Source organism: Trachemys scripta, chromosome 2, assembly GCF_013100865.1.
Source record: "Trachemys scripta elegans isolate TJP31775 chromosome 2, CAS_Tse_1.0, whole genome shotgun sequence".
In the NCBI taxonomy this organism is placed as follows: Eukaryota; Metazoa; Chordata; order Testudines; family Emydidae; genus Trachemys; species Trachemys scripta.
The window spans coordinates 141790786-141810121 of NC_048299.1; the positions used below are offsets into that span (position 1 = coordinate 141790786).

Consider the following 19336-nt stretch of genomic DNA (forward strand, 5'->3'; position numbering starts at 1 on the left):
TTTCCAAGTTCTTGAGGTGGTTCCCAACTGTCTTGAGGGCTCTTGGTGTCCCTTTTTGACCTCCAGAAGCACCACGTTCACACACACACAGGAACTTGGACTGTCTTGCCCTTTTATATGGCCGGAGCCCAGTAGATAATTGGTTTCTAAGAGTCTGAGTAAAACCCAAACCTCAGCCAGGCAGGCCATAAAGTCTCTCAGTCTCACAAGGACCACGGTGTAGGCCCTCTCCTTGCCCAGTCACACCTTCCTCACCCTGCAATTTCCCTATGTCAAAACACAAAATGGAGAGGCAGACCCAGGTTGCTGTAGCCCTGACAGGCCTTCAACACAAGCAGCCTGCGACGCAGCATCTGACGGTGACAGCTGAGCTAGTTATGAGGGTTTCACACAATCCGTTCATGTTCTCACTTGGCTCCTGCACTTCAGCAGTTTGCAGAGCAGGGCCTAAAGGCCAGGCCTGGCTGTCACAGAGTCAGCCCTGGGGCTCAAGCGGGAGCAACTTGTGCAGTGGGAGTGAAGGCTTTAGGGTTCCGGTGCAGCTGGGGCACGGGTCACTTGCAGGTTTACACTAGTGTCAATGGTGATTCTCTGTAACTTGACGTCTTTAAACCATAATTTGAGGCCGTCAGTGACTCAGCCAGAGTCAGTGTAGATGATCATGATGGTCCTTTCTGACCTTAGAGTCTGAGTCCTGGTGTATGGGTGGCAGGAGGGGGCAGCATGAAGGAAGCTGTGGAGAATATGCATGGGTTTATGTCCCTCTCTGGGTATATATTGCATTATCATCTGTGCTGGAATTATGCTCAAGGCACCAGGTATTGGTTTCAAATATATGCTTCTGTCTCCCCCAGTTCCAGTCTCAGAGCAGCCAGAAGGGACTGAGAAAGAAGATGTGCGAATGCAGCTGAAGAGACATCAAACCCCCAGCCCGACCCATTGCAGCAAATCCTCCAAGCGAGCCAAAATCAAGGTGACCATTGTCTCCCACGGGGAAGCTGCTGGCACAGGGAATGGAGTGCCCCACGTTGCACAGCCGGAAAGTGAGTCCCAGTTCCAGAACTGCTCTTTAAACCAGAGACATTTACCTTCAGTGACATTTACATGGAGAGCAGGTAGTTGGTGTGTCGCAGGCCAGCTCTGGGTATGAGGATGTGTCTGCTGACAAAGATGGAGCCAAAGCGGTAGGAACCTTCTTCTTTAAGGATTTAGACATGGCAGGCAGTCTAAGTGGTTCCAGGTGCCAGCGACTTGGTGCGCAGTGATGCTTGGGGAAGGCTGGGGATTGAAGTCCCTTAATAGATACACAGCAGAGCCTATGGCATAAACTTCGGTTCTAGAGAGTCATTCAAATTGCATGTGCCAGGGTGAAAGGCTGATTGTGTGGGGGGCAAAAAGGAGTTTTCCCTCCATGTATGACATTGCACCATCTACTGAGTTGGGAGGGAGATGGTCTCTTCACTTTCCTCTGAAGCTTCAGGCCATTGCTGGATGCAGGATGCTGGTCTTGAGGGACACTCGGTCTGGTTCGGTTTTGTAAGTCTGTGGCTTGCTTAAGTGTCCCTCATACCCTGATGCTGTAGAAGTGACAACAAAGGACTCCCAAACAGGTTGGAATCTCTCTGCAAAGATCTCATCCGGGACCTGCTCCTGCCATAAAGGGAGGACCATGTTGGGATTTGATGTTGGCTCCCACTAGAAGAATCTCTGTGTATTCTCGGTATAGAATAGTTTCCTGCTCTGCTGATCCCCTTGGGCATTGCAATGGCCTGTCAAATACACCTTTTATATGTACATGTGCAAAACCCAACTCTTCTCCAGTCTTCTCCTGGGTTAGGAAAACCCTGCTGTGACATGAGTTGCAACCTGGTGAGCTGCAGTCCAGAGAGAGCTGTAGTGTGTTCAGCTTTGTTTCCCTTCAACACTGTAGAGGAGGCCAGGAATTTTATTTGCTTATTGTAACCACGGTACATGAAGGAAACTCTCTGTTGTGGTAGGCCAGGTTGATGCATAGTAGGACTTCTGCTTGGAGCACCAAAAAACAACTCTTAAAGGTAATTGTGAGTGAGCAGAATTAGTGTGCGGTGTAAAGCTGAAAGGGTCAGCACGCCATTCCAAAGCCCTGGGAAATCAGAGATTTTTCAAAGCTGTAAAGTAAATCGATCCATTTTGCAACATTTCTTGGTTAATTTAACAGTTGGTTTTACTGTGAAAATTAACTAATGAATATATTGTGGCTTACCTTCAACAGCTTTGAAAGTCTCTGATTTCCTGGACTTTTTTTTTAATTTTCAAAACTTTATTTCTTTTCACAGAAAAAAAATGAAATGCAGAAGTAAACATGAACCAAACAAGAATTCCCTCTTACCGTGCGTGAGCAGGAGGAATACACAGGACAAACGCATTTGTATCCCAAACACCGCAATAAACAAATATTGTAACTCACCGGCCTTTCTGTGTATTTTGTAAAGTGTCTCAATAGAATGCTTACAAAATCAACCACTAGAAAACCGGCATGTGCTCAATGATCCATCGAGGCAGTAGAATTGTATTATAATAATAATCTGGCAAGGTGGAAGTGGGGGTGCGAGTGAAGGAGAGAATTAGTAGAAGCGGATTAGTGGACGTCACCAGAGATGCTTGCATCCCTGTGCCGAGCACCTGGTATCCAGTGCTTTCCAATGTTGAAGCTGATTTCCTCAGTCCTATTGTGCATCACGAGATTGTCGCAATGGCAACTTCCTGGTTTTATTAGTGATTCTATTCGGTTTGATGTTTCTGGAACGACTCGCTCTCCTAGAACGTGCTAGAAAATATCTGGGACTGCACTGGAGCTTTCCTTTAAAAAGTGCTCCGAGCAGCAGGATGAGCTCGGTTCCCCCCACACTGCTCTGTGGCACTGGGTCGTGTGTGATCGCGGGGATTCCCCACAGGCTGGAATAGGGCAGAGCTTTACGTCTCTTGTTTTTCTTTATTTCCCACAGGTGTGGCAGGAAAGCTCCCCACCGTGACCGCAGGCCAGTCTGGGTCAGGCGTGAAGGAGCTCTCGGGATTACTTACCACCCCCAAGTGAGTGTATCGTTTTATTTTTAATCTGTGGAGCTCTGAGAGAGCTGAGCCGATGCCAGGCTCCAGAGAGCAGTGATTCCAGGGTCTGCCACTTCCTCAGACCTTGAGTGTGAAAGGACATGTCAGATGTCCAGCTCTGAGTCTGAATCCTGAGATACAGGAGACATCCAACCCCCTGGAACCTACCCCTTGTGGGTGTTGACTTGTTGCAGGGCAGTCCTGAGACGTATTGGCAGAGCGAGGGGAGTAGCGGGGAGGGTGTCCTGGTGGTAGGTATATCTCTCTCTATATGATGGAGACAAAGATTGAAATGATAGATTCAACTTCCTGATCTTTTGTGACCCTAGCACTGCTTTATCTCTCCCTGCATCCTCTGTCTTAACCTGGACTCCAGTTCCTGTCCTTAAAGAATCTTCCCGGCCCGGCCCTTGTCTCTGCCAGTGCGGCAGCCCTGCCTGCTGCCAAACTCTTGCTCCCCAGGGCTGGAGGAGTATTTAAAGTAATTCTCCTTTGAAATACCCCCTTTCCCCCCCCCCCGGGGTGGGGTGTGTGTGTTCTTGCTGTGCATCTAATGCTGTTTTAGTCTTCTCATCTCCCATGGTGCTGCTCTGGTTTGCTGTATGCCTCAGAGCGGCAGCCCTTCCTTTAACCAGGAACTGGAGTCAGGATCTGGAAAATAAAAACAGTTTTAAATTGAGAAGTCCCTTTAACTCCAAAGGTGGAGTCTCTGTGTATAACACCCGGTCAGTATGGCATGGGGGCAGAGGGCTACAGTCACCCCTCATTTCAGAAATAGACATCCTACTCTGTGCGTGCTTCTATCTCCCAACATGGAGGCACAGCCGCTGCTGCTGTTTTTTGAGTTCACCACAGTACAGTTTTCAACCTCAACCAGCCCTTCCAGAAGAGTAGCTATGGGCTGCGTTTGACCCCCTGGCTGCAATCTTTGTCCTGGAAATACATCCCCTTGGAGTTTGTTGGTTACTGGAGTGCATTTGCCGTGTTTCTCTGTTTGTTTTCCAGGCTGAATTCTGTGGCGGAAACCCCCTCCCTCAGCTCTACCCCCTCGGCCATGATCCCTAGCAGCACAGCTCCCAGCGCCTTCCATTCCTTGCAGAGCAGGCTGGTGGCCAGCAGCGCCCACTGCAGGCAGGCACAGCCTAGCAACACGCTCCAAGGTACCCGCCTCTTTCTTCATGCCTGCGAGATGGATCTGGGGAATTAGTCGTATGTTTCCCTGCCTGCACCTTTGCTCTAACCTGGGAGTGGCCGAGAGCTTTCCCAGTGCTCGGCTGTCCCAGCGGTTTGACGAGGCCAGTGGCTTACTCAGGAGCTGGAAAGTGAGCCTGGTGGAGGATGGAACACGGGGCCAGGCCCTGTTTCTGTTGAGGTCAAGGGCAGCTAGACCGGGTGACAATTGTTTCAGCAAATAATAAATTTGCAGAAAAGTCCATTTTTGGGGATACTTTCAGGTCAGATTTGGCAAATAGTATAAACCTAGAAATGGCGGGGGGGGGGATTCCAAAGTGGTTTATTTTGGCCCATTTTTAAATGGAACATTTCAGCTTTTTTGTTTTGAAACGGTGTTTTGTTTAATAATTTAGCTAGTATTAAAAAAGGGTGAAAGACGTCCAAAAATGACCGGGAGCAAAACAGAAAAACCTGAAGAACAAACAAACAAACCCCAGATGTATTTTGTTTTGATAAGAAAAAACATCAAAATTCAATTTCAGTTTGAACCAAACCACATTTTTGTCAGATTTTTTGGTTCAGCTTCTGAAATAAAAAATCAATGATGCGCTCAGCTCTAACGGCAGCATTTCCACCGAGTTCAGTTGCCTGGGACCAGGAAGTGGCTCGCTATCTGGGGTTCTAGACATGACTGGCCCTGCCTACACTGGGCGCACATCCTGTTTGCAGTCATGCGAGTTGATAGATGTTGGGTCGTGTTCTAGAATGTTGTTTTCCTACTGGAGACATAGCTCATAGGGAGGACCGAGGGGCTCCCACAGGTCAAGAGACAGCATAACTCAAGGGGACAGCCTCCTGCTGAAGCTAGTCCACCAAGGGTGAGAAACTAGCTCTTCCTGGCAGGTTGTTCCCCAGCCTTGTTTGCTTTCAGGAGCAGCATCCGCTAGCAGCCTGCTGCAGGGACTGAGCTTCAGCCTGCAGGACATCGGCACCAAATCACCAGCCCTTCCAGTGAGCGTAGCGTCCGTGGGGCCGTCCATACAGGTAGGCAGCCATAGCGATATGGAGGGTTTCAGATAGGCAAGGGCTCTCCTGGAGAGCGGGAAACTGGATCTAGAGAGCTTGGGAGGACAGCATCCTTGTCGCCATGGATGAAGTAGAGCTCTGTTGTGGGTAAGAAGCTCTGTTGAGGCTCCTGCTCTTGTGTTTGGCGCTTGGGTCAGGAGGAGGGTACTTGTGGACCAAGGGTGTTGGGTGCCTTCTCTACAAGGACCGCTGCTGTCTGCAGCCTGCCCTCCCATCTGGAGGCTGGGTGCAGTGACAGCATGAGGTGCATGGCAAATGGGAGTTCTGGCACAGGAAGCATTGAAACCTAGACTGGACAAAACACTAGAAAATGTAATGTAGGGAATGGTCCTGCACGAGCCCCGGGGAGTGGGTGAGAAGAGCCTGCTGGGCCTCTTCCACTCTCGCTTCTCACAGTGGAGTGGATTGCAACCCCATTAGCTCTAGCAGGGGCAGCCTGCAGAGACTTCAGGTCCCACCCTGCAATGCTCCACCTCTATCTGAGCAGCCTCCACGCAGATCAAGGGGGTTTATTGCATGTCAGGGCCAGTAGTCTCCATGGGCTGCCCCTTCATTTTAAAATCAGGGTGTCCATGGTGAAAGGGCCAAACTTCATTGATTCTTGGGCTGAGATGCACTCGCTGCCTACTGGGATGAAGGCTGGGAAGACTCTGCCAGACCTCTGAGACCTCGAACTGCCCTTGAGAGTAAGGGGGAGCAGGGAAGGACATCCTGCCCCTTCTTCTCTGGTGCTCACCGCACTTGCCTTGTCTGGCAGACCTCAGCTGGGAAGACACCGGCACCTATCCAGAGTCTGAGTGCCATAACCACGGGCACCGGGACAATTGTCCGCACCATTCCAGTCGCCACATCCTTGTCGTCTCTTGGAGCCTCGGGGAGCGGGAAGCCCACGGCTATTCACCAGTTGCTGACCAACGGTGGGCTGGCCAAGCTGGCCAGCAGCCTTCCTGGCTTGGCTCAGATCTCCAATCAAGCAGCAGGTAAGGGGCTAGTGCTGGTGGCGGGTTGTGAGATGGAGATGCAGGCACCCGCCCATCTCCTTTCAGACTGTAGTTTGCGTTTGCATTTACAAAGCTTGTTTGAAGTTCAGAGTGCTCTGTGAACGCCGACTTACCCTCCTGATGCTGCTGCGAGGAGGGAACTATTGCCTCCCCCTGTGGAGACACTGAGGCACAGAGAGAAGAGGTGATTTGCCCAAGGTGTCCCAGTGAGTCAGTGGCAGAGCTGGGATTGGAATTTGTGAGTGTAGCAAGAGAATTTACATCCCTCGCGGAGTAAAGGGGGGATCCGCCACCGTGGACCGTGAACAGCCATCTCCTCCCCAGTAGGAGTCGATCTTCATCATGCACATGATTGAAGTCCCCTTTGCATGTTCCTTAATACCAGGCTGAATTATACCTCGCATGGTTTAGGATGGCTTGCAAACAGGGCCAGGCGGCTGCCTCTGAACAGCGAGTCCCCTAATTCATAGCATTCCAGGCGCCATAGAGCCAAGATCCAGGTATGGATGCGGGCTGTGTATTCCTCAGAGATGCCAGCCAATGTCAGCTTTGCCCTGTCTGCTCACCCGAGCTAGTGTCTGCCATTCCAGCCATCAGCTCCGTGCTCTGGAACTCGCATTACGTCGTGCTGAAGTCCTCGTTACACAGCACGTGGTCCGTTAATAGAAAATGTGCATGGGGTCTGGGTGCTGGTCTCTGAATATTACTGCCAGTGATTGTGCCTGGAGCGCTTTGCTGTGCTGTATGTTGTGCTGGGCACTGTGATCCTTGCCACACTCCATGTTCGTACTGTCCTACAGCTGATCTCCAGTCGCTGGCAGTTTGGGAGCAGCTGCCTGGCAGCTGGTGGGGGGGAGTTGTGTCTGTTTGATCTGCTTTTCCTGTGAACGGAAGAACCAAGCCTGGGGTAAAGCATGCGCTCAGAGATTGGCTGGTCGCGGTGACTTGCCTCGCTCCTGTGTCTTCCAGGCTTGAAGGCTCCAACTACCATTACAGTGACCCTGCGGGGGCAGCCTAACCGTGTCACTACCCTGAGCCAAGCAGCCGTGGGGACTATCCAGCCCCAGCTGGAGGAGCAGCAGCTGCAAACTCAGACACCTCAGGTAATTCTGGGCCTCTGGTCTTAGGCGAAGAGAAGCAGTTGGGCATATGTCATGCTTCCATCACCAGCGTTTGCTGACCCACGTGTTTTGTGCAGGAGCATCTCACCTGGGGAGAGAGTTCTGCCATATGGCCCAGAAACCCCCACTGGGATTTTCTCACTAGGGTTTTGCTAATGTTGAAGCCAGGGTGTTTACTCCCTTATGAGCCGTTGTGCCACTGTGCTGTGACTAGAGCGGAGACCGAAGTGGAATGAGGCCTTGTGAGGGAGAGCATGCTCTCTGGGCAGAAAGGGGCCTAGTTAGGACAGTGGTTGGAGATAGATCAGTCCTCTCCTGCCGCAAACGCAGAGGCCTCTACCCAGGTAATGTATCTGATGTTACGTCACTGCTGCACTTAATCAACTGAAAATGCCAAACCAAGGCAATTACTTTGGATCCAAACACCTGGAGTTGGTGTCAGCCTGGGAATCCCTGTTTAATGTCCCTCTGACACTTGGGGCTTTCTGGAGAGGTGTTTGTAGACCCTGCTCTGTGCCGAGGAAGGCAGAATGGGGCTCCCACCAGAGCTGAGGTCAATTTGGGCCTAATTTGAAATCCTGACCTGAACCTGACTAAACCACAGACAATCCAAACCCAGCCTGAGGTTGTTTTCATACCTGACCCTGACCCTTGTAGTTAGTCCCTTGGGGCTGCAAGGGTGTAGTTGCCAGCCCAGACTCCATTTTCTTTACTTTGTTCCCTCCTTAGAGCTACCAGGGCTAATTACCCTCCAGCCCTGTTCTCCCTCATGTGGCCCGATCCTCACCCTGGCCCACCAGCCACTCCCTGCCCAAGTGCTGCGCACCCAAAGGGCGGTCACTCCCTGGGCTGCCTCCCCTGAACCTATGTCAGTGCTGCCACCTCGTCCTTGGGATTCAGCCTGACATGAGCTTCCCATCCCTACACCTTGTGCCTGCAGTCCATCTCCTGCCGCCTCCTGCCTGTGGGGTTGGAGCAGCAGTGGCTATATGCCCTGCTGTCCGCTGGCACCTCCCTGCGCTGCACAATGAGAGGGGCTGCGACTCATGGGCACAGACCTAGTGCTGAGAGGTGGTGGCCGATGGGTGGGGCACACAGCTGTCAACTCACCAATCCCATGGGCCAGGAGGAGGTAATCAGAGATGACCCACCCCAGGATTGTTGGGTTGTTTAATATCCAACCCAACCCTGAGGCTTGTAGTCGGGCTCTGTAGGGGTCGGGTCAGGTTGCAGGACTCGACTCCAGAGTGTCTCGCTCTCCTTCAGCTCCTTCAACAAAGGGGCAAACTAAAGTGAGGTCGGGGGGGAGGGGGGTGCCCTGTCCTGTGCCAGGAGCTTGGTGCCTCAAGCCTTCAGATCCCTGAACTGAGACCAGGCACCTGGATGGCTAATGATTGGCAGGTGTCTGTGGGCAACACCAGGGTCTCCATACTGTCATCTCCTCCACAGGTCCCAACACTTTGTTCTTCCCCATGCAGGTGGCAGGACCCAGTGAAGTGGGAATGTTCAGCATTTATCATGTTCTCTAGGGCAGTGCTTCTCAACGACCGGTCTGTAGACTGGTGCACACGGTCCCTGAGAGCTCCCTGACACAGTTTAGGAAGGTGGCAAGCTAGTCCCTGGTATCAAAAAGGTTGAAAAACACTGCCATACAGTAACATTTTTTCATGACAAATCTCCCTTGGGATTTTTCACACTCACTGTGACAGGAGTGAGCCCGGCTGCTGTTGGAAGAAGGTTGTAGACTCCTGACCTGTCAAGTGCCCTCCCTGGGAAAGAGACTCAGGTCACCGTCCTCCCAGCCCCCAGCTGTGTCTTGTCCAGGGGCTGAATCCAGAACACAAACTGCCCGGTTAGAGGCAGATTTGTTTAATGGAGAAGCAGTTAATGGTGTCAGATGTTCCAGCCTTGTGATCTCAGAACTGCAGTGGCAAAGTTCAGCCGAAGGCTGAGTTCAGAAAGGAAATGAGCAGCAAGAACGTGTTCACTCCCTTGAGTGAAAAAGGAAGAAGGTGAAATCTCCAGGGAGACGTACCCTAGGGTGGCTCTGCCTGACGTCAGTTTGCAGTTGTGAGACGTAGATTCGCAGATGTCAAAGCCAGAAAGGACCATTTTGCACATTCCAGCCTGAGCTGCCTAACCCAGGCCAGAGACCCTCACCCATTGTGCACCATCACTAGAGTTGGAACCATCACAGACCGTAAGGTCTGAAGGGAGTATTCAGATAATCTGGTCTGACCTCCTGCACATCACAGGGCACAGAACCTGGCCCACCTACTCCTGTAATAAACCCTTAACCTCTGGCTGAATCACTGACGGCCTCAAATCATGGTTTAAAGACGTCAAATTACAGAGAATCACCATTGACACTAGTGTAAACCTGCAAGTGACCTGTGCCCCAGGCTGCACCGGAACCCTAAGGCCTTCAGCCCCACAGCACAAGTTGCTCCTACTTGAGCCCCAGGGCTGACTCTGTGACAGCCAGGCCTGGCCTTTAGGCCCTGCTCTGCAAACTGCTGAAGTGCAGGAGCCAAGTGAGAACATGAATGGATTGTGTGAAACCCTCATAACTAGCTCAGCTGTCACCGTCAGATGCTGCGTCGCAGGCTGCTGGTGTTGAAGGCCTGTCAGGGCTACAGCAACCTGGGTCTGCCTCTCCATTTTGTGTTTTGACATAGGGAAATTGCAGGGTGAGGAATGTGTGACTGGGCAAGGAGGGGGCCTACACCGTGGTCCTTGTGAGACTGAGAGACTTTATGGCCTGCCGGGCTGAGGTTTGGGTTTTACTCAGATTCTTGGAAACCAGTTATCTACTGGGCTCCGGCCATATGAAATGGCAAGACAGTCCAAGTTCCCGTGTGTGTGTGTGAACATGTTGCTTCTGGAGGTCAAAAAGGGACACCAAGAGCCCTCAAGCCAGTTGGGAACCACCTCAAGAACTTGGAAAAAAGCAGCACACTGGAGAGAGATCTTGGGTGAGTTTTCAGATCTCTGAAAGCCGAGAGAGAGACAAATGATGTTGTTAACTTTTTTACAAGGCATCTGTGGAAGAGTCAGGTCTGAGTTTAACTTCAGCTGTTGAGGTAGCTCCTGAAAACTACCATTGGACATAGGAACATGTAGGAAGATACCCCTCTGAGAATTACAGGTCGCTGGCGTGGGCTCCTGCAAAGATCCTTCATAACAAATTGGTATTTGATTAAACTGGACAGCTCAGAGTTCCCAGTCACAGTCTGCTCTCCTGCATCCCCTATGGCATGGCCATCAGCACGGAACTTGCATTAGCGACGCCGAAAACCGGGAACTCGACTGTGCGATAAGAAAGACACCATCACAGTCAGGGGAAACATTTTCCCCCGGGATCCTCATCCTCCAGCTCCCAGATGCAGGAATCAGCGTTTGGTGCCAGCGTGGTTCGAATAGATCTCGGTTTCCATTCCTCATCAAGTACTGACAAGCTGAGGTTGTCTCCTCAGCAAACGTCATTCCTGCCTGAGTTCCCAGCTTGTGCCCTAGGTGCCAGGCCTCCCGGACATGGTTGAAAACGGGGTGCAGAAAGCACTGGTGAAGGGAGCCGGGGGAAATTGAGCTCAGTGGACGTATCTGTCTGTGCAGCAGGGGTGAAGCAGTAGGATGCTTGGGTGCGTTTAACACGAAAGTGCCAACTGTGTTGGGACTCTGTACCCTCATTTGAACCATTGGCTTCTGTTTTGGTCCTCTCCTGCTGGGTGCAGCGATACTCTGAGAAACAAGCATTGTTGGACTCCAGATCACGTTTGCTAAAAAGATGTTTTTTTTCCCTAATTGCCAGCCCTGCAAACATAGCTAGAGATCTGAGCTTCCAGCTGGATCCTGGTAGGGATGTGACCGGGACCTGCCCAAGGTTGCATTGTGGGGCAGTGGTGGAGCTGGGCAAAGCACCCAGATCTCCTGCCTCCCAGACCAGGACCCTGGCGGCCGAACCTGTAATGAATTATACGGTGTTAGTGAACATACTGACGCTAACCCTGCCTGATCTGTGCTGGCAGAGCATTGTGAGAGAGGTGCCCGGGTACCCATGTATTGCCCAGCACAGGCCATGCTAGCAACTTCTAAGGACTTTCGGAGTCTGCTCCAGCTTGTCTCAAATGGAGCAGATTGCAGCCCCTCTTCTCTTTAAGGTGCAGGTGCCAGTGCTCAGGACACTGACCCGGTCCAAGATTAGTCTTGCCTTTACAAGTTCTGGGATACCCCCATTTATATAGCAGCCCCAGCCTTCGTAGAGGAGGTTATCTGCTCCCTTCAGAGCCCATCAGTGCTGGGGGTTATGGAGTTGAGCCTCTATCTCCATAGCAGGCTAGACCCTTCTGACTAAAGGAATTGGACCTGGGTTTCTGGCAAAGCAATAAACTGTTCGGCCACTGGGTGTTGCAGTTTGCAAGACTTTTTAAACCACATTTTGTCTCAATTTGGATAAAGCCATTTAAACGAATAGTGTCAAAATCAGCTCGAGTACCACCAAGCAGAGAGGCTCTCGGGTCTGCAGAATATCCTGCAAGTCCAGCCCTGCCTGGGCTACTTCAGAAAACTGCTCCGTGTTGGAAAATCACTTTAGTAATCAGGGAGCACTAGCCTGGCAACAGGGAGAGAGCACAGTCTGTCGGGGTGGGTGCCAAGTTCTTCTTAGTGAGAGATGCTGTCCTAGGTTTCTCATCAGACACGACAGATATGGGATGCTATTAGCAGGCGAACTGCGCCTGGGTGTGATCTGCGGCGCACAGGGTGTGCGCTTCCTAAAGGAATGGGCCATCTCGTTAAAGTGCGGCTCTCCTGACTTCCGTTCCTGGCTCGGCAGCTGACCTGCTGAGACACCTTGGCCAAGTCTCTTTGTGTCTCTGTTGCCCTGTCTGTGGAACAGGGCTGGTACTGGCCACATGCCTGGTGTGGAACAAGGAGAGACTCCTTGATGTCTTTGGGATCCCATGCCAGGAGGGGGCTTTGTGTAAATGCTATACAAGGGAGCTTCCAGCCTCAGTGACACACAATTGCCAAGCCCCCGAGGAAGGTTTGGTCAGACAGACGTGGCGTGGGTTAGTGTGGGGCTTCTTGGAGGAAGCAAGCCCACTCTGAGATGGGACTGAGGGGCAAACACCTCCCCCACTCGCTGAGGGTTTGTCTGCACTGGGGGTAACTCGAATCAGCCACCACATTTATACACGTCCGTTTGGACACAGCTCACGGCAGCAGATTTCCATATAACATGTACCAACACGTTTGTTAACTGGCAGACGATTAATTCCGGTCTAGACATACCCTTGAAGCAAACGCAAGCAGGTGAATCTGGATGTGGATGGCACAGTGCAGCCGTGAGCTGAATAGATCCTTTAAGAATCCCTAATTGGTTAGTTTCTGGGATGCGCGGGGAAGGTTAGACGTCTTTACTGAGGTCTCCCACTGAACGGGCTCTGCACAGACATCAGGCTGAATGTCCAAGGGATCTCATGCATCATTCACGGCCCAGCAGAGAGCTCTTCTGATGCAGAAGCGAATGTGAACATGCTGCTTCCAATCGTGTTGTGCTGTTGGCAGCATCCTGATAGTAACAGCACATTGTTGCTTTCATCAGAGGATCCCTGAGCGCTCAGAATCTCTTCTTAAGCCTCACAAGTCCACAGGGACATAGGTCAGTATTATCTGCATTTTACAGCTGGGAAATCGAGGCACAGAGTGGGGAAATGACTTGCCCAAGGTCACCCATGGAGTCATTGGTGGAGGTGGGAATAAGGCCTTAGGTAAGACACAGTCACCTCTGCTGAGCTTGCTTTCCCAAAGGCTGTTGGGGATATTGCAATGAAGGTCTTTGCAGAACGTTGTCTCGTTGCACAGAGTCCTCCAGCTGACAAGTAACTGGTCGGAGGGAGGGAAAAGAGCAGTAGAGGAAAGGTTAAAACACGTAGAGAAGTGGATTTGAATTTCCAGCTGCCGAGAGGGGTTACAGGCAATGGAAAGAGAGCCCCGCTAGCTAAGGGCCGGACGGCATCCCTGCTCTGCATCACACTCCTCGAGCTCCTGTGGGTGCTGTGAATTTTTGCTGCTCTGCTTGGCAGTTCCGTTGGGTCTCAATTACTTTAACCCTTTCAGGCTCCAGACGGTGCAGTTGGGAACTTGAGCACCCCAGCTTCCAGTGTCGCCCCTCCTGGCAAGCTGCTGTCTCAGATGGAACTCAGCAAAGCTCAGGCTGGCATAGAGACGGCTTCTGCTGACCCCGCGTCCCACCTGACCTCTGCAGCAACGCCACCTGTAGGTGAGGCGCATGGCAGTTCTGGGGCACACGCAGCCAGGCCTTGGGGTCAGTGTGGAGGAAGGGCTGGAGCCATGCCTGCCTGGCGACTCGCAGGGTTGCTGTGGTGGTGTGACTGGATCGCCAGGACACCCAGCTACCTTGTTGTTGTTTTTTAAAAGTCACAATCCCCCAATTAACTGGTTTCTTTGAGTACGTGTGTGCACCTCATTGGGCGTGACAGCGCAAGGGGCGGATGTAGCGCAGTGTAACTGAGACCATTAGCCCAAACACCTAGATAGTTATTTGAAGTTCAGCTCCATGGCCTAAAGCTACTGACTGCTCAGGTTCTGCAGTTCTGGTGGCTGTGATCGGCTGCCCTGCAGCGTGCGCTTTCAACACGAGCAGCTCTCCCTGCTGTGCGTTATTGTTGACCTAGACTAGGGAGAAGGGATCCAACCCGCTGCAGCTCAATCAGTGTGTCCGTTGCAACTGCCCAGGGAGAATCCAAATCCACACAACCAAGCTGCAGTCTACTGTATCCTTGAAATGCTTTGGTAAGATAAGTTGCATTACGGCTGGTTTGAGTCTTTCATTCCTGTTGGTTTCAAAGTGAAGAGAAAAGCTCTAGAGGCAAATGGATGATAAGCGTTCTGGGCGAAATGAACAGACTGGACAGAGCCCCACTTGAAAACAATGGAGCTGTGTTTAATTGTCTGCCAGATTTCTCAGAGTGCTGGGGTCTGAGCAAACCGCTCTGGAGTGCTTGGAAATCCCTTCTCTTCTGCAGAGGCTGGGGCCTGGTACTCTGATGATCTCCCAGTGCCTGCAGGCTAGAATCACTGCATACCTCAGACCCCAGCAGTTCTCCCACTCAGATCAACAGGGAAGTGGGAAAATGCTGTTTTCTTTTTCTCTCTTAGCTTGAAGTATTTCCCTTTGCTATTCGTACTTTAGCAAGAGGGCCACCGTGGTTGTTTGCAGAAAGCTTTCTTGCGTGGCTAGTGGCCCTGGATGACTGTTAGCCCAGTAGCAGAGTCAGTGTATTCTTGGTGGTTTGTTTAGTGGCCAGAACTGCAGTAGCTCCAGAGGAAAAAACAGCAGATACAGCCGCTGCCCTTCAGAGCTTACGGTCGCAATAAACCCCAGCCCAGCTGGGAAATACAGGCAAAACAAAGGGGGGGGGTGAGAGACGGAAGGATAAGGGTGTGGTTTTCAACAGTGCAGTCTAGGATTTTCCATATCAGCTCAGACCTCTTGGTTCAACTTCACTGGTACCCTGCCTCCAGTGGTGGCCCCAAACTGATGCTTCAGAGGAAGGAGAGCGCCACTCCCATATTGAATTTGGTGAGTTGTGGGATGCGTTTGTGATGGCGGGGAGGGGTAACGTTGCTCCTGATCCTTGGGATGGCTGGTGGCATGCAGATGCCCTTGCCTTGATTCCTAGTACCCCGAGTCACTAAAAGGAGCAGGGTAAGTCAAACTCCAGCTTTCTTTGTGTCAGGACCTTGTGCTCCCGGATGAGCCTGTAAGTGCCCTTATCTTAGGCACATCCCAGCATGCCAGGGGTGCTGAGCTGGGCATCATTCAGGGTCCTGTCTTTGTGGCATGAGACTGTTCCTATGCTAAGGGAATGGCTATGGGGACCTGCAGTCAGGACACCTAGCCAGGGGTTGAGCACCTGTAGGAAGCTTCCCCACTCAACAGCATTCATGTGTTTGGAGCTCACTCCACCAGATCCTGCCTCCTGGCCTCAAAGAGATCAGAGCCCCTGGGCGGAGGTCAGATGGTGTGGGAGGAGGGCTCATCTCGTCCCAGATAATTGCCACTGTAGCACTTGCTCCCTGTGAATCTGACCGCCGAGCTGGCATACAGCCTGGCGGCTGCTGTAAAGGTAATGTAGCCAGCTGCGTCTCACAAGGAGGCAGCTGGCTACATGTCCTCCCTGGGCACAAACTTACGTTCCCTGCCTGGGAAGTGCTGGTGTGACCCATGAGGTAGGGCTGAGATAATGCCCTGGCCTACTGCTGGGGGCACTGTGCTGCCATAGGTGCCGTCTTTCGTTGAGATGAATAGGACCTCGGCTGTGGCCGTTCTGGCGCCAGTAGTGCTTTTCACAACGATAGAAAGTGTTCTGGAGTCCTGGCCAAATGTAAATTTGGTAATTTCATTTGAATGTCCCCTCCCCTGCGATTTTAATTGGCTGTGGTCATCTTGTTCTCTCTCTGACCTAAACAGCTGCTCTAGTCCCACTCAGAGGTGGCTACGTTTGGATTGATGGTGAAATGATCTGCCTATATACTGCTCTGCATTTCTACAGCAGATTTACATCCAGTGATCTCACAGTGCTTCACAAACACTAATTAAATCTCCCAACCATTTCTGTGCTGTACAGACAGGGGAGTTGAGTGACTTGCCAAAGGTCAGACATGCCAGCTTGAGCAGGGATTAAAACCCAGGTCTCCTGACTTGACGGTCTGTGCCTTAACCACAAGACTATCCCTGCCTGCTGATCAGCTTGGGAGGTGCTTTGGCATCACTGGCTGGAAGACGCAGCACGCCTGCTGGACATGATCAGTGCTGAAGAGCAGGGGTGTTGTGCTCCAGCCATGGAGCTGTTCTCTGTGCAGCCACTTTGCTGCCAAGGGTTTGAAGGACAGTGGATCCGCAGCAAGGGTTTTTCCTGAACCTGCATATGAAAGGGGACCTGGTGTTGGGCAAATCCAGGCTGTTTAGGCTCCCAAAGGCATGCATCAGAGGAGTGTGCTGTGCAGTGGGAGAGGTCAGGGCCACCGCTTAGTAATGGGGGCATGAATCTGACCCTTCCACTCTGCAGCTGACCTCAGTTTCAGTACTTGCCTGGCCTAACGTCCTTTGAGTACCCCGCTCCCTCTGGTCTGTGCAAGAGCTCCTGTCTTGCCTGCTTCCTCCAGCATTAGAGTTGCCGTACGTTTGCACTTCTGCCGTTCCTTTGAGGAACCCCAAGTAGACCTCCCTCCTTACTCTGGCGGTCTCAGCTGCCTCTCGGCTCCCTCCTGGGGTTTGCGTGTGGCTAGAATGTGGGCAGCCTCCATGGCAGCTTCTCCTACCTCCTCACGCCTCTGCTCCTCAACGTGCAGCTGAAGGCACCGTGACCTGTGCTAACAGAGCTTTCGCTTAGAGCTCAGCTAACGCAGGCCAGTATGGCTCAGTGTTCAGGCCAGTGAGTGAGATGAACCAGTCACTGCTGGTCATGGGTTCTGTGCAATACATGTAGCTTTGGCGTAATCGCTGGGGAAAAGGCCTCGTCATCCTCCCACAAGCCTGCCATGGTCAGTGGGAATCCGGTGGTTTCCCTGTCCCCCACGGGAGACAAGCAGTGATCGTGGAACTCCCTGCCAGAGGATGTTGTGAAGGCCAAGACTATAACAGGGTTCAAAAAAGAACTAGATAAGTTCATGGAGGGTAGGTCCATCGATGGCTATTAGCCAGGATGGGCAGGGATGGTGTCCCTAGCCTCTGTTTGCCAGAAGCTGGGAATGGGCGACAGGGGATGGATCACTTGATGATTCCCTGTTCTGTTCATTCCCTCTGGGGCACCTGGCATTGGCCACTGTTGGAAGACAGGATACTGGGCTAGAAGGACCTTTGGTCTGACCCAGTAGGGCCGTTTTTATGTTCTGATCAGCTTGCTGGAAGGACACAGTGCAGGACAAGCTGTGAGTTAAGGATGAGAGCTGTTATCGTGGTGGCAATTCTGACTCTGGAGTGTTACCCCAGTCAGAGAAACAGCACCAGGACATCAGGGCAAGGCAGGCGAACCTTCATGCCAGTGCTGGGTATCGGTCACTGTTGTCTACTAGCATTGTGATTTCCATCCTCCAGATGGAGGGCCTGTGCACTGGTACCCCCGGTCGCATAGTGCGTGTTGCTGTGGGGGTTCCCAGGAGCTCAGGGAGCAGTGCAGCCTCTAGGAAAGCACTGATTTCATGGCTGGAGCTTAACCTGGCCCAGACAAGAGGTGCTCTGTGTGGGCTGGAAGGCGCTAGTGTGGGCCAGGAGCGTTTCTGCTCCCTTTACTGAGGGAGACCTGTCCTCCTCCTATCCAGGAGGGTTGCAGTTTGGGGATTACTTTGGATCCTTGGCTGCTTCTGGATTTGCAGCTGGCATAGGTGGTCCCTGGTCTAGAACTCAGGACGTCGTACTAGTGTGCTGTGCCAAGTGTCCCAGGGGGCCGTAGCATGCCAGGGCACTTGCTGTTATGGGGGTATAGGCTGGCTCTGGGGATGACCTGTGCACATACTGTGGTTTACAAAGTAACTTGCCCACTGAGCAGTGCACAGCTCACACCCTGGTTGCTCTGCCCCAGCTGCTGTGGGCTTGGCCTGTAGAGACGGTGGAGAGCATAGGGGAACACTAAGCTGTCTTTGTCTCTCTGTCCCCGCAGTGACCGCCACCAGCCCCATGAAAACCCTGTATGTCATGTCAGACGCCAAGCTGTCTGCGCTCACCAAGTCCGTGATGGCTGAGGCTGCCGGCGCCCCCCTGAAACCTGTGGGGATCCAGACACCCTCCTCGTCTGCCTGCTCGTCATCCTCCACCAACTCGCCCCCCGGTGCCGTGACCTTCACCTCTGCAACGCCGGCTAGCCCGCCCTGCACCCTGGTGCATTCCAAAGTGGGGCCCATCCTGCAGAACACCACCAAGACTGTCATCCTGACCTCCACGCTGGCGGCGAAGGGCGACGGGCCCCTGGGGCGCAGGGTGGAGAAGGTTGGCCACACCCTCGGGGCAGTGGAGACCCTGGGGAAGGTGCCCTCTGTGGTGGACAATGGGAGCACCATCATCCACACCAGGGAGACTCTGGCTAATAGACATTTGCTGCCACAGGGCATGCTGCCGGCTGGGGCTGGCACCACGCTTATAACGCTGGGCAGCAGCCTGGCCAGCCCATCCATCCTCGCAACGGCGGGACCCACGATCAGCCAGAAGCCATAGCGAATTCAGCACCGCTTTGCCATGAATTTGAGTTTTGCCTTCAATATGAACTAGCACTGTTGGCTGCGGGATTGCAGCACCCATGCTGGGCCCAAATGGACATTTCTTTTGGTTTGGGGTTTTCTCTTGCTGTTTAATAAAACTATTTTTTTTCAATCGTGTGATCTCTTCATTGTAGCGTTCTCCTTTGATTGCTGCCTGCGTTGTAGCCTGAGGAAGAGGCAGGATTTAGATTCTCAGCATGGAATGGAAATCAAATCTTTCAGTGAAGGATTTCAGAGCCTTGCAAACAGATGAGCTCCCCAGCACCCTATGAGGGGAGTAAATGCTGCCCCCTTCTTCTTTGGGGAGGTGCAGCTGCATTCCACACAGGCACGTGTGCGCCCAGTGCATTGGAGCTGGAGAACTTTGCCTAGCAGTACCTGTCGGGCCGGCGTTTGTGCCCTCCCCTGGCTATTTGAGGCGGCGCTGCCCAGCCCCCCTCAGTTCCTTCTCACCATGCATGGCTGGAGTCAGAGCTCTGTGTGGTTATCACCTCCCCTTCTCTGTCTGTTTTCCTCTTCGTGTATGTAGCTTTTAGATAGCTAGCCCTATCCTAGATAGTGTTGGTTAAGCTCGTTAGTTGGGATACT

General features: G+C 52.4%; 1 protein-coding gene across 6 annotated transcripts in view; it reads left to right on the forward strand.

The window, feature by feature from the left end:
* Nucleotides 1-18751, forward strand: part of KANSL3 (KAT8 regulatory NSL complex subunit 3) — a 43451-nt gene extending 24700 nt beyond the window's left edge. For 2 of the 6 annotated variants that reach the window (XM_034761647.1, XM_034761648.1), the window contains 8 exons: nt 855-1043; nt 2985-3069; nt 4093-4247; nt 5192-5304; nt 6104-6326; nt 7317-7450; nt 13589-13751; nt 18154-18751. In XM_034761647.1, coding sequence (XP_034617538.1) covers nt 855-1043; nt 2985-3069; nt 4093-4247; nt 5192-5304; nt 6104-6326; nt 7317-7450; nt 13589-13751; nt 18154-18704 — 1613 coding nt within the window. In that variant the 3' untranslated portion in view covers nt 18705-18751. Of the gene's footprint in view, nt 1-854; nt 1044-2984; nt 3070-4092; nt 4248-5191; nt 5305-6103; nt 6327-7316; nt 7451-8946; nt 10444-13588; nt 13752-14074; nt 15075-18153 lie in introns of those variants that run through there. The other 4 variants (XR_004644615.1, XM_034761650.1, XM_034761652.1 and 1 more) reach the window with 4 other exon arrangements.
* The last annotated feature ends 585 nt before the right edge of the window (nt 18752-19336 follow it).